The 16054-nt window shown below is 31.4% G+C and overlaps 1 protein-coding gene across 1 annotated transcript; it reads right to left on the reverse strand.

Annotated features, from left to right (window-relative positions):
* Nucleotides 1–786: 786 nt before the first annotated feature.
* Nucleotides 787–11935, reverse strand: LOC132720405 (uncharacterized). Its single transcript, XM_060704534.1, has 2 exons — nucleotides 10122–11935; nucleotides 787–3556 (listed from the first exon to the last, which is right to left on the reverse strand). The coding sequence occupies exons 1-2, from the start codon at nucleotides 11933–11935 to the stop codon at nucleotides 787–789; spliced, it is 4584 nt and encodes a 1527-aa protein (XP_060560517.1).
* Nucleotides 11936–16054: the final 4119 nt, after the last annotated feature.

Raw genomic sequence — 16054 nt, forward strand, 5'->3', positions numbered from 1 at the left:
TGAACTGGTACAAAACAAAAATAAAATGCTTGTAACGGAAAAAAAAGCTTATAAATACTATTTGAATTGAATATGCATATAAAATTGAAAATATATACAGCTTTCTACTCTACCCCATCAACAATTCAATTCTAAATTTATTAACAGTTTAAAAATCACATTTATAATCTCTAAATGCAATTATCTTTTTTACTGATTTTCAACCATGTTTTCATCATGGGGTAAGCTAAAATCTGGACATAATGCTTGAAGCATACGAGTTTTAAAATTTTCTTCTCTGTAACTTCCTGTCACAAAATTGTTGAAATAATTCTTGATCTCCTTTGTGAAGTCATCACCATGTAAAAGGCCCGATGTAAATAACAGCAAATAATTTTTGTTACGTAATATTGAATTTGACATCACTGTTGTGAGGATAAACATTTTAATATCATCATCAAACGTAGAACGAGAAATGACGAAAATTAAATGCTGCGAGGAATCAAGTTTGTTATGAATTTCTTCACGGATATCAGCTCCAGGTGTGAATTCGTGTTCAAGAACTTTGATATTTCTCCCTTTTCTTGATAAGTACGGGATAAGATCATGTCGGATTTCAAAGTCTAGATCATCAGGGTATGACACATAAATCAATTCGTTACCATAATAATAATCTGTGTTAGATGCAGTTTCTAGCATGGGCATATTGCTTTCTTCTCCTCTTCCTTCATTAAACATTTTGTCTACATTATTTGAACTAATCATTGGCATTAAATATTCAACGCTTGCAAACATATATTTGGATTGTTATTTGATATATCTACCACTTTTAAGATACCTTTGCAAGTTGTCATTGGTACATGCACGTTTATCTAAATCACTATCAACTACTAATATCAGAAGGTCCAGCTCATTTATCACTGCTTTCTCGTAATCCATATTCCAAGCAGATATGATTAAATCATTTTCAAACATATCCTTTGTCCAGCAAAATATTATTCTTTTAGATCTTTCAATGAAAATTTCGACGTTTTGAAGAAACGAAAAACCAACGATCATATCTTTATAAAAATCAGCAACTTTGTAGCCTTTGCTCTTCAATTTGTCTACCAAGTTGTTTTGTATGAATTCCCTGTTCATGTAAGAGTATAAAATAAAAGCATCATGCGTTGCATTTGAGTGATTTTGAATTTGTTTATCAAATGGATGAAATCCACAGTACAGAAATAGTAGAACCTTTATTGTAAAGCGTTGAAAGGTAATAAGTATTAAAATGCATACTAAAACAAACAAAACACTTCCAGTTATTACTGACGGAAAAACGACATGTTCGTGGAGGAGTAAGTTTGTTGGGCAAACGAACATTGAATCAGGTAATGAAATCAGTTGTCGAAAACTGCTTGTGTTATATTTACATTCAATCTTATTCCATTGTTCGACTGGATTTGTTTGATTAAGCCATGATTTCATCCATTTCATCTTGCAATCACAAACGAATGGGTTGCCTAAGAGCGTTACTTTGGACATATTCATTGTCGCAAACTCTTCAGGGAAATGTGTCAAGTTATTGTAATCTAACTTTAAAGTTGATACGCTGCCCAGAGCTTTTGCAGTAACGGTTGTGATCTGGTTTATTCTATTATGAGAAACGTCTAGAAAAGTAACATTTTTCATATAGACCATAGGTGATATTTCAAGTAAACTTGTATTACTGAACCACAATTCTAATCTTCCAGCTGGCACCACCGAAGGTAAGGAAGTCATATTGATATTCCTACAGTCAATAATTAGCGTGTTGGTATAATTACGTTCAAAACAAGCACATTTATCAGGACATAAATGACTGTAAATTGGACAATATATTTCTTCAGGTTTTATCGTGGACATTAATCGTCCTTTTAACTCCAACGGATTTTGACATTTCCAGTCGATATTAATTCCATGCATATATAGAACACTCCATGAACAAGTACAATCTATTGGATTGTCTGTTAGATTTAGGTACAATCTCTTACTAAAAGCCAATAATCTGATAACATCTGAACCCAGTCCATTTTTAAAACTAATTTTTGTAATATTATTTTTAGTCAAATCCAATTTTGGTGTTAGTAAAGAGAACTTTTCTTTTATTCTTAAAGGATCTAAGGGACGTGACTGAGAAATCACGTATAAATGTGAATTTTTCAGCAGAGACTGGAAACCGCTAGAATTGATATGACAATGGCGTAAACCGACAAACTGTATCTTTGGAGCATATAAAACATTCAAAGGAAAGGTCTCTAATGGGTTTTCGGATAGAAAAACGCCTTTAACTGAGTTAATCTGCGCCTTAAGAAAGTCAAACGGTAATGTTATTATGGCATTGTGTTCCAAATTAAGATTCTCTAGTTTAGTCAAATGTTTAAAATATCGTTGTTCAACTTTTGTTATTCTGTTTGAAGATAAGTCTAAATTCAATAAATTAGACAGATTGTCAAACACATCTAATGGTAGTGTTGTCAAATTGTTATTAGCTAAGATAAGTGTCACCAGCTTGGTTTGCATAATAAAAGCATGTTTGTCCACTTCTTTGATTTCATTATTTGATAGATCTAGAACTATCAAATCGCGGACTTTCATGAATAAAATATCTGTTAGTTTTGGTATTTTGTTTTCGTTTATGATAATTTCAGATATAGTTCCGACCAAGGACACATCATTACCTAATTTTACAATGTTGTCAAATATAGCAATAATTCTTTTCATAGAATAACAGCTGTATTTATCACCTTTTGTATAAAAGGTAATGGGTTTGATACTATCAAGATCAGAGAAGTTGTAAAACTCATTTGTCCATGGAAAAGTCATTTCATTTAATGTCAAATTCGTGTATTTCAACATGAGCTGTTGAAGTTTTGGAAATTTACTTTGTACGAAGGAGGCGTTTATATTATACATGTCCTGCCTACACCCCTGAAGATCCAATTTTATAAGCTGATCAAATGTTTCACATTCCTCCCAGAAGAAAGATTTTCTTAGATTTGTTTCGTTATTATAGTTTTCTGAACAAACTAGAGTTGACGATAACTCTCTAAGATTTTTCAAACTTGAGCAAGATGCACCTGGATGAATGTACGTTTCCTTTGTGGTAATAGAAAAAATGTATCCATATTGTTGAAAATTCGCCAATTCGTCCATATACACAGAACACGTTGTTACACCTAAATCGAATAAGACATCAAGTTTATCAATTTTCCCATTGGCCTCTAAAGATAGAAAGTGGATATCAATATTATCTATGCATTGAAAAATGACACCTTGAAAGAGTTTAGTAATGTTCACTGTTACATGTTTTGTAAAATTTTTGTAAATCTCATCCACGTTCATAATACATCCGCTTTGGTTATTCCATATTATGTACGTAAATACCTCTAAATATGAATCAGGTGAACGCTTTTGATCTTCCGTTATCAACTTATATGCACAGGTGTTGTTATATTCACACTTTGCAATAGTCCGAGTAAGACTGAAAACTACGACCAATATCTTTAAAATGCTGGTTACTGCCATTTTCAAAATGGACTTGTAGGTGATCCAATCGGGTATTTATTCCTTTACCAAATCAGGTTTCCAATTATAGCTTTCACATTTTATACGTGTAGGAATCTTGTTATTTCATGCTTCAGTTACTACATACGGAATCACGTGACTTTTGAAGAAATGGTTAATGACAACATTGTGGCCCAGAGAATAGCGGACTATTTTCTTGTAATTATAACTTACTAAAAATCAAAGGGCTGCAAGCTCTGTGGTATTTTCTGATCTTTGTGATCTAAATCATACTATATATCTGTATGTATTTTCCTGTATTAGTTTATTTTTATCTTGCAATGCACCAGCGTTTGATACATACGGAATTTTGCATAACTAGAGTTGCATCAAAAAATCATTTATGTTCATTTTTTATGACAGCCACACTTTATCCTTGCATATCATGGTTACTTCTTGAATAAAGACACTTAAAAAGAATTTTTAAAAAGTTGCCTCGACTGGGATTTGAACTCCAGACCTCTCACACACGAAACGAGCGCGTTACCCCTGCACCACGGAGAAGTTATATAAACCTTGCCTGAATAAAATCAGGTCATTCTAAATTTAAAACTTCCATTGCATTTCGGGTTTGTAATCCTTATTAATTTCAGGATAAACCTGGTGTTTAAAATTGAAGTAAATATTTAGCGAAAATCTTCTCGCCCAAACAAATCCGACATGTAGAATCTATATATTCCAGTACTCGGCAGTCAGATTTATTTGTGTAGTATTCTGTAATCGACATCGCTAAAATAGCATTTTCATTGATTAAAATCATATTCATCCGCGTAATTTGTGATTGTGCATTTATTGACAATTCTATAAGCCAACGCTACTTTTAAACTTTGAATGCGTTGTAATTTGTTGGATACTTGTAACAAAATAAAAATATTTCTTTCTTTTAAATCGCTAGTTTTAAGCTTTTTTGAGAACTACTTGTTGTTAGGTTTGTCGTGAAAATCTGTGTCAGAGATTGAATGTCCGCTATGTATTTACTGATCTCCGATCAGAAAAATACAAAAACCTTTTGCGGCCTGCGCTGTCAGAGAGGAAAATTTTTTATATGAACATAGTTTTCAGCTTTTCTTTTCAATACATAAAATCTCTATCGGCAATTTTGAAAACTTTGTCATTCAGTTCAATGGTAACGTTTTTGAAGTAGAAATATTTTAGAAACAACCTCTATCACACAATACAAAGTTAACTGTCAGTATATAAAATAAGTGTCCTATGACTTCTGATTAGAACGCTGAAACTATAACATTTAACTTTAGGTTCTGCTGAATCTTTTCTGCTTCTTTTTTTTGTTTGAAATCAAAATAAAGATGAAATTGATAACGCTCATATAATCATATATATGTGATAACTTATACACAAACTTTTTGTTGTTACTAATAATTGAGCCGTTTTAAACGAAGGGAAATATTGAAATATTGTATGTCGATATTCAAACAGTTACATAGTATGTACATGTTTGTAGCGGTTTATTTTAAATGACAAAAAAGATATGATATAGAATAATGTCGAACTCATGCCGGTATTGGTTATTTATTTGTACTCGCGTCTCATTTTTTTGTATTTTCAAAACGATGACACAAAGAAAACACAATAAAAAGTCGTTATGAAAGACGTGTCCACAATGTTCAACAATTAAAGGGATATTCAGGCAAAATAATGACAAAAATATTAAAATGATGTTGAACAAAATTTAGACCCAAATAGAATCACCAAATAGTTTTAAAACAAGTCACATGACTTGAACAAACCCTTGAATACAATAACATATATTATGGATATTGTATGTTTGAAACAAGTCTAATTCATACTTTTGACATGTTCTTTAACGTTTCCAGAGTTCACTTTGACAACAATTGTGAAATGCTAGCGTTCTAACCTGACCCACGCGGGTCAAGTTAGGAAACCACCATTTTATTCTTTATATGGAGAAAGGTTTTGTTCCTTTGACTTTCTTATATATTCATTGTGAGGGCATTAACATAATAATGACTGAAAACCTCAAAACTAAGAAATGAAAATTTTGCCTGTGTCTCCCTTTAAACATAATAAGTCATATTTTACCTCCTGGAGGTCTTCAAGTGGTCAGGTGGTTAACGCGCCGGAATTGTTATCTCTGGATCTCAAGCCACATGGGTCAAAAACCCATCAGGGGCAGTCTGTTATTTCTCTGAACAAGAGAAGAAACCCATAGATGGCTGGTTTGAGGAACGGTCTATAAGCTTAAAGCTTCTTACATAATCGAACTCAAATAAATCCTGTAGATATATAAACTAAATCTTCAAACAAATAATTTATAACAAAGATTCGCCGGATTACAATGAACTTGAATAAACTATATTTTTTGCATCGTTTAGTCATGATATTTTTATCAAATTTATAAAATATAAAATAATTTCCTATAAATCTTAAGACATTCCATTTTTACTTTATTAAAGATGTTATGACATGACAGAAAAGTTGGTATTTCATAATCTTTCTTGAAGTCAAGACCTTTTCTAAAATACCGTAAAACTTGGGATGGCTGTTGATAAAATCAGGGTATTTTAAAACTATTTTTTCAATATTCAGAAGGCTTTGATTTAAGAGTGACAGAGCATAAAATTCTCAATTTAGATTGTACTGTACAAAAATAAAACAGAAAAAAAGTTCAATAAGTAAAAATCATTTCCATTGTCAAGTTAAGCATTGATTAAAACAATTGCTCGGATAACAAAAATTCAGCAGGCGAAACACTTGCCAATTGACTTCAAAATCAATTGAATTGTGGAGCGGACAATATTTTCTGCTGACCTTTTCTGTTGACCTTTGACCTCTGAGCTGACCGTTGACTTTACAGTCAGGTGTCTTAGTCTTGCGTATGACACACCGCGTCTCATTATGCTTCACATTTGTGCCAAGTTATTCCAACATCCTTTAATGCATAGCGAAGGTATGGGTCGGACACGATTTTCTACCATGACTTTGGAACTAGTTGTCCAGGTTTTGCGCATGACTCACAGTCTCATCATGCTTAACGTTTGTGCCAAAATAATTCAAAATCACTTCATGCACGGCTGAGTTTTGGACCGGACAAGGTTTTCGAAGACACGTACGCACCGAGATGGACAGGGGCACCACCAATTTGCCATTATAATAGCGATGGCATAAAATTAAAACTTGTAGAATTTCAATAATAAATATACATGTAGATATCGATCTAAGATTTGAGCAAGGCACGCAAACAAAGAAACATGGGAACACTAAATTATACTTAAGTTCGATTAAACACTCACTATGAATCAAGGTCGGATAATTAGTCTACTGTAAAATGTTTATTCATGACGCAATCATCAAACATAAGTTAGATATAAGAACATCTACGAATTTCATAAATAAATATAAAAACATCACAGAAACAACCAATCATCAATTTATTTGAAATAATACACTTTTTGTTTGATAAGATATTCTTTGTACCTGATGGATAACTGTAAAGTAATATTTCATTTTTTTTAAATCGTACAAACAACTATATTCTTATAACGGAACAACTGTATAAAAGGCTTATAATATTTGAGTTGAATATGTACATGTATAGGAAAATATTTACAGCTTGCTACTCTACCCAATCAACAATTAAATTATCTAGTCTAAAATTATTATTAACAGTTTAAAAGACACATATTTATCATCCAATTTTTTATATTTACTTTAAACGATTTGATTTATGTGTCAAACCCTGATCAAATCGTTACTGTGATAATCATCTGTGTCGGAGACAGTTTCAAGCATGGGAATATTGCTTTCTTCTCCTCTTTCATCATTAAACATTTTGTCTACAGTATTTGAAATTATCATTGACATTAAATAATCAACGTAATTTAAAAAACTGTTTTTGCTTTTCACCTTTATCATTTTTTTCGAATGTTCTATTTATTTACTAAGTAATCAAGGAAGGGATGAAGAACAATGTTCATGTCTATCTATTCTATTTGTTTATTCCCCTCCGATCATGCTGTTATGAAACAAGCTTCTTTTGCCGTTTTGATTGCCTAATAAATAACAAAAAATGATTTAATAATAAAACTATCATACAAAATAAGCATGAAAAACAACAACATTTATTATAATTATAACTTATAACATAACTATTAATTATTTAATCATAAATATAATTTTGCATGTACATTGTTTAAGGTGTCATGCACCTTTGACACTTTTTTTATCAAGATTGCAAGGCTTGCAATACCTTTGTATCCATTTTTCCCTTTTTTTACAAAGTGGCGGAGCTTCTTTATTAAAGTGAACAAAGAGGACAAATAAGGGTATACTTGGTTAAAATCCTTGTTAAAAGACACAAAATAATTAAATATATATTTTCAACTTTCATACAATTTTGAAAAGTGCCATGCGACTAGACAATACAGTGTGTCCTGGCTAGTCGTACTTGACTCATGAACAGCTAGAACTTTTAGCTAACCGCACGACTACGAGCCCGTACGGCTAGCCACTCTCATAAGAGAATTAATAAAATTCATGATTACAGGCAATTATTAGGATATTTTGTAAGACAATGTGGTCATTTCATTTAATGGGTAAAAAATAGTGTAAACGTTTATGAATGCATTTAATTCCTGCCTATAACACTCGCGAAAGGGATAATAGATAAATTCAATGCAAATCGAAATACGTTTTGAATCATGGACCTTAAATCATTATTATGTGTAACTTTATTTGGGATTAGGATTTTAAAAGATGGATTATACTGTGTATAGATTGTGTTCCATCACTAGTTTATCATATACAAGTATTATTCCTGAAAAAGTGGATTTCCTAGAAGCTGCTATAGAACAGGATAGAAGACAAGTCACGGAATTATCCCCCTTGTCTTTAAGTATTAATTCGACCGGTTACAAAGATTCAAGTTTGCTTTAATAAATATCGATAAAATAAATGTACCATTGATTGATTAGTGCTATATAAAAAACACACTCAAAAAATGCAATAACTTACAAATATTTGGCAATGGATAAGTAGCTGAACTATTCATTGTTTCTTCCATGACTTCAATGTTATTCTATAGGTTAAAGACCGAGTATTCCGCATGATAATATAAACGTATTTGATAAACATAATAATATAATCAGCTTAAAGTTCCAAATAATATCCAAAACCAGTTGCGGTTAAAGGTGCTAGTGGCATTTTTGACTTAAAATGTGTTTAACCTTGTTATTTATGCAATAAAATATACAATATATATACCTGATTAATATATATATATATATTTATTTTTACTGTTAAATTGTTATAGTCTATAACAATGTAGATCTAACAGTAATTTTTTTTATATTATTTTGATATATGGATAGATCTATTTTATTGCATAAATAACAAGGTAAACACATTTTAGGTCAAATCAATGCCACTTTGAGACATTAGTTTCCAAACTTCTCTATTGATACCTTTTATTCTGCAGCCAAAACTTTAGGTATAAAGGTACAGTTATAGTATAGTCTTATTAATGTCACGGTGATTAATTAAGATATTGAACAAGAGGACAATGATGACCCTACATTGCTAACCTGCGTCATATGGCTAGAATCAATCTTACCACAGATATTCTACAGTTCACGACGTTCAATTCATTCACGCATGTTGATCTACTAAACCTCTAAGTAAGAGATCATCCCTGAATCACAGTCCTGTATCCGTGGGATTAGAGTTGCAAAGTTTGAAATTAGAGTTGAGATACTTTCAGATCACTTCACCAAGGGTCCGTATATATCAATGTCCTCGTGGGGACTGTAACTCTGGGTGATGTTTGTCTAGTAAAAAGTAATTGATTTTTTACAGATAAATACTCTTTTATTGCTGCTATATATCTACATAATTACATGTAAAACATGGATATTATACAAAACAACTGTTCACATAAGTATTTCTATCTGTAGTACAAAATGATTAAGCTACAAATTATTACAAGTTAGCAACAGCCCTCTCTGACAAAGTCAAACTGTCATAACAATATATATATATATATATATATATATATATATATATATATATATATATATATATATATATATATATATATATATATATTCCATATAATTCTCCTCGTGAAAATAGTTACAAATCACTTAAAATATACATGTACAAGTGGCATAGACATGTGTATAAAGACATGGATAAGACATGGATTCCCCTACTATATATGTTAGGAAACCGGATAACAGGAATATAGATGTTATGACCGGACAGAATAATTAGTATGTCATGAACATTTTTTCGCAAGAAAAGACCCTTTAAAGTAAGAGAAAAGATGACTGTTAATATATACAGTCTTTTCGGAGAAGAACTTTTTAAGATTTTATATATTTCGTTCTAATCCATTTCAACTTTGTATATAACATAGAATGAAGGTATATTATGTGCAGTTTATGATTATGAATAAATATGCTTAAACTTAATAAGAAACATTCTTTTGATATTCACAAGGCCTTAAAGTATTGATTGTAACAATTGCTCGATCGGATAACAAGAATTCATAATTCTAAACACATTTGCCAACTGACTTCAAAATCCCATGATGCTTGACTGGGTTGTTGATATTCCTACAGTCAATAATTAGCGTGTTGGTAAAATTCCGTTCAAAACAAGCACATCTATCAGGACAAGATTGACTGTAAATTGGACAATAGATTTCTTCAGGTTTTATCGTGGCCATTAATCGTCCTTTGAGCTCCAATGGTTCTTGACATTTCCAGTCAATTTCATGTATACGCAACGCTTCTGACATTGTATGCAAAACTTCTAACATTGTGATAAAAACCTTCGAACACCTACAGTCTATTGGATTGCCCTGTAGATTAAGGTAAAATTTCATGATAATAGACAAGAGATTAGTCATTAGATGATCTTCTGATAAATTCTTTAAACTTATCGGTATTTTTGTAATATCATTTTGAGACAGATCAAATATTGAAGGGATCTTTTGTGCAGTGTTCACCATTTTTGGAAAGCTTGCATTGTACAGCAGTGGCTGAAGCCCACTTGCATTGATACGGCAATGGCGCATATCAACAGACTGTATATTTGGAGCATAGAAAACATTCAACGGTAAATTTTCCAATGGGTTTTCGGCAAGAGTGACGTCACGAATTGAGTTAATCTGCGACTCAAGAAAGTCATACGGTAATGTTATTATGGCATTGTGTTCCAAATTAAGATTCTCTAGTTTAGTCAAATGTTTGAAATATCGTTGTTCAACTTCTGTTATTCTGTTTGAAGATAAGTCTAAATTCAACAAATTAGACAGATTGTCAAACACATCTAATGGTAGTGTTGTCAAATTGTTATTAGCTAAGATAAGTGTCTCCAGCTTGGTCTGCATTGTAAAAGCATTTTTTTGCACTTCTTTAATTTCATTATTTGATAGATCGAGAAATATTAAACCATGTACCTTCATGAATATAGTATCTGCTACTTTTTGCATTTTACTATTGATTATACGTATTCTAGATATATATCCGACCAGGGTAACATCATTATTGAAGTTCAGAATGCTGTCATATATAGCGATACTCCTTTGTATAGAATCATTGCCGTATTTATCAATTTTTTTATTGAAGGAAAGTTCAAGATCTGGTGTATTGAAAAATTCATTAGTCCATGGAAAAGTCATTTCACTTGATGTCAAATTCGTGTATCTCAAACTGAGTTGTTGAAGTTTTGGGAATTTATTTTGTATGAAGGAGGTGTTCATATAATACATGTCCTCCCTACATCCCTGTAGATTCAATTCAGTCAGCTGCTCAAATGGGTCACATAACTCCCAGAAGAAAGATTTTCTCAGTCTTGTTTCGTTTTTACAGTTTTCTTTACAAACTAGACTAGACGATAACCTAGTAAGATTGTTAAAACCAGAGAAAGATGCACCTGTGTGTATGTATGGTACACTTGCGGTAGTCATAGAATAAATGTATCCATATTGTTCAAAATTTACCAATTCATCCATGTATAGAGTACACATAGTTATTGATAAATCAATAGAAATATATAGTTCATCAAATTTCACATTTGATCCTGAAGACAGAAAGTGAATGTCATCATAATCTTTACATAAAACACTTATATACAAATATAGATTAGTTTTGTTCACTGTTACATGTTTTGTTAAATTTTTGAAAATCTCATTCACGTCCATTATACATCCGCTTTGGTTGCCCGATATTGTATACGAAAGTACCAACAGATCAAATGATGGATCAAGTGAATCTTTTTCATGTGCTAGCCTATATACACATGTGTTGTTATATTCACTTTTTGCAATAATCTGAGTAAGACCTAAAGCTAATATAAATATTTCTAAAATGCTTGATACTGCCATTTTCAGAAATGAATGTGTAACTGGTCTAATCGGGTATTTATTCTTTTACCAAATCAGGGTTCTAATTATAGCTATGACGTGTAGGAATCTTATTAGTTACCGCATTGGGAATGACATAACTTTTGAGAAAACAATAGAAGCGGAGTATTTTCATATGATTTTTTCATTCTTTAACTTTAAACTTCCGCAAAATGAAAAAGTCTTTCTCGTCTACACCTTAAGTTGTTTTTTTTCAGATACTTCAGTTCAGTTGCCTATTTCAAATTCTTGTCAGTCTATGCAAAGGTAAATAATATTTTTACCAAACCTCTATTGCAACACTTAAGCGGAAAAATAGTTTACAGGTAATTTATCAATACACGATTAATTTACTTGGAAAGCAAGGAAATGAGGCCAAAGTTCGGGAATATCGTTATATACAAAGCAAATATTTCTAAGTTTACCTTTTACATAAAAAAACAAAATCTCATCCACAACAACTTTATCTATAGGGATGATTCATTTAATTAAATGGTATTATAATATGGAAATAAATAACCATTTTCTTAAACATGGTAAAATATAAGTGTCATAAAATAAATAGTAAATATTTTGATTGTTACTAGATAAGCTTGACAAAACGATGCGAAATATAGTTTATTTAAGTTTACTCTAATCCGATGCAAGTAAGACATTAAGACACCTTGACTTCTCGATCCCCTACAATATCAAGATGACTTCTGACATGACTTTTTGTTCCCAAGTGGGTAAGACATCTCGACCCCACATAGCAAAATATACATTGCCACATAGCACCAAAATGAAACGCGGAAACATATATACCCGCCAGTATTCACTGTGTTATGGTATATCTTTTCAATATTTATAAATTAGTTAGATTAATCAACTACAAACTTGTACAAAGAAATGTCAGATAAAACTTTGAATGTATGTTTACCTTTGCTACTACACTTCAACATATTTATCAAAATGAGCGTTATCAAAATTCGTATCTAAATTATATTCCGTAAAAAGAGAAGGAAAAAAGATTCAACAGAATCTAAGGTTCAGTGCTAGTTTCAGTATTCTTATCAGAAACCAAAGGACAGTTATTTTATTTACTGACAATTAAATGCCGCTAAAATGTTTGTGAAAAATAACTAAATGTTTAGAAAAGAAATGAAGGTATTGGCGACAACAATATTCATTGAACGTAGCCCGCAGCAAGTCTTAGTGATAAAATGTAGAATGTCTAAAGTTTCCTTGTGAATTGACGATTACAAGCCGCTTTATTGTCAGTCATCGCTACAACACAAGTGTTAAACATTTAAAGCAATGTACAGGGAGTACCTTGGTTTCCCACTTAATCATTTAGAAATCTTGAATACTTTATTAAGCACTTTATCAAAGGGAAAATACTCTTTTATTTTTTTATTTAAGTATATTTTTTAGTAATACTATGTAAATATTAATTTATTTAAGATCAGATCACCTATATGAGGACAAGTTATCTGGTACCCTTAACTAACTTTCACATGATTGCAGCCGAACGGGTGTCCCGCACAGAGCAAGTTTTTCCTTTTCGCTTTCAAGTATTATGATTTCACCTTTTTACGAATGCATAAGTAGAAATATATTCAGGATAATGGAAAAATTGTTTTGATTAATTCTTGATGCTTTTAAAAAAAGAAGAAAAAGAAGAAGCTTCATAAAAATCATTACCCCAACCTTTCTTATTTTCATTTTACACTGAATAATTTCTAATTTGAAAAAAGCTCCATTCAGCTCGTGAATCATCCGTTTACATTTATAGGGCATCTGGAGGTTAATAATAAGAGCAAATATGTATGGAGTTCAGCTGTAATGTTTGGTATATTTGTATGATTTCCTGAAACTAAATGGTAATGTCCATTAATCGGAACGTCCTCGGCTATTATCTTAAATAATATCGGAGTTAATATGGATTGAAAGTAGTTCCACCACGTGGTTTCAGATGTAAACAGAAATAATGTTAACAGGTTTACATTTTTTTTACTTTCGGTTTGTACCACCATAATGTAATAATAAACATATAAATAATGTATCGTTTTCTATGAATTCACTTATTTTAGATAGACGTTTACTTAATATATTGGAAATAATCTTGTCAATAACTCACAGCATTAAATTATTATTTTACATGTTTAGGTTAGATCGAAATACCGTATCCGTTCTGTGTATTCATACTATTACGTTCGAGGTCCTTATCCGGAGACTGACGAAAAGGGCCGAAAAGTTGCGATTTAATGTCCATACGAATTTTCATGACTCTTTCTAAACAAAACAAAGAAAAATAAGTGTAACATAAATTTTAAAACAGAAATTTTAAGTTGTTTTTGAAACAATTAATAAACACCCAAAATACACATCTAGTTCTTCATACGGTTTGTTTGTCAGGGGGAGGCCACCGGTACCTTTGGTATTTCAAGTTACGGGTCCTTATATGGTTGACATGAAAAGGAATAATAACCTTTCAAAACGACTTGAGTTCGGTTTGTCATTTAATCTATAAAAAAAGAGTAAAAAGTAAAAACAAAAACAACTTCATTTTCAAAATTATGTATGTTATCAATTTTTGAGAGCTCAATTGTTAAAAGATGATTTGGCCGTGTGATTAGCACATTGGACAATATATTTCTTCAGGTTTTATCGTGGTCATTAATCGTCCTTTGAGCTCCGATGGTTCTTGACATTTCCTGTCAATTTCATGTAAACGCAAAGCTTTTGACATTGTCTGCAAAACTTCTAACATTGTGTTAAAACTTTCGAACACATACAGTCTATTGGATTGTCCTTTATATTAAGGTAAAATTTCATGGTAATAGACAAGAAATTAGTCATTAGATCTTCTGATAAATTCTTTAAACTTATCGGTATTTTTGTAATATCATTTTGAGACAGATCAAATATTGAAGGGATCTTTTGTTCAGTGTTCACCATTTCTGAAAAACTTGCATTGTACAACAGTGGCTGAAGCCCACTAGCATTGATACGGCAATGACGCAAATCAACAAATTGTATATTTGGAGCATAGAAAACATTCAACGGCAAATTTTTCAAAGGGTTTTCGGCAAGAATAACGTTACGAATTGAGTTAATCTGCGACTCAAATTGTTATTAGCTAAGATTAGTGTCTCCAGCTTTGTCTGCATTGTAAAAGCATTTTTGTGCACTTCTTTAATTTCACTATTTGATAGATCGAGAAATATTAAACCATGTACCTCCATGAATATAGTATTTGCTACCTTTTGCATTTTACTGTTGATTATATATTCTAGATAACATCATTATTGAAGTTCAGAATGCAGTCATATATAGCGACACTTCTTTTCATTGAATTATTGCCGTAACTATCACCTTCTTTAAAGGAGGGAAGGGGTATGATATCTAGATCTGGTGGGTTGAAAAATACATTAGTCCATGGAAAATTCATTTCACTCGATGTCAAATTTGTGTATTTTAACCAGAGCCGTTGAAGCTTTGGCAATTCACTTTCTATGAAGGAGGTGTTCATATTATACATGTCCTCCCTACACCCCTGAAGATCCAATCCAGTTAGCTGATCAAATGGGTCGCATTCCTCCCAGAAGAAAGATTTTCTTTTTCTTAGACTTGTTTCGTTTTTATAGTTTTATGTACAAACTAGACTTGAAGATAACTCTCTAAGATTTTTTTTGAATGTATGATACATTTGTGATACTCATGGTAAAAATGTATCCATACTGTTGAAAATTTGCCAATTCCTCCATATATACAGAACAAAAAGTTATTGATAAATCGAAGAAGACATCAAGTTTATCAATTTTCCGATTTGTTTCTGAAGATAGAAGGTGAATATCACCATTATCTATGCAATGAAAATTGACACCTGAATAGAGATTTGTTATGTCCACTGTAACATGTTTAGTTAAGTTTTTGTAAATTTCATCCACGTTCATGATACATCCGCTTTGTTTTTTCCATATTATATATCGACAATACGTCTACATATGATCAGGTGAACGCTTTTGACTTCGTTTACTTAATTGCAAGTGTTGTTATTTCAACTTGCAAATATCCGAGTAAGACTGAAAACTAAAATAATATTTCTAAATGCTTGTT

This window comes from Ruditapes philippinarum, unplaced genomic scaffold (genome assembly GCF_026571515.1).
Source record: "Ruditapes philippinarum isolate M1 unplaced genomic scaffold, ASM2657151v2 ctg10507_1_1_1_1, whole genome shotgun sequence".
Classification (NCBI taxonomy): Eukaryota; Metazoa; Mollusca; class Bivalvia; order Venerida; family Veneridae; genus Ruditapes; species Ruditapes philippinarum.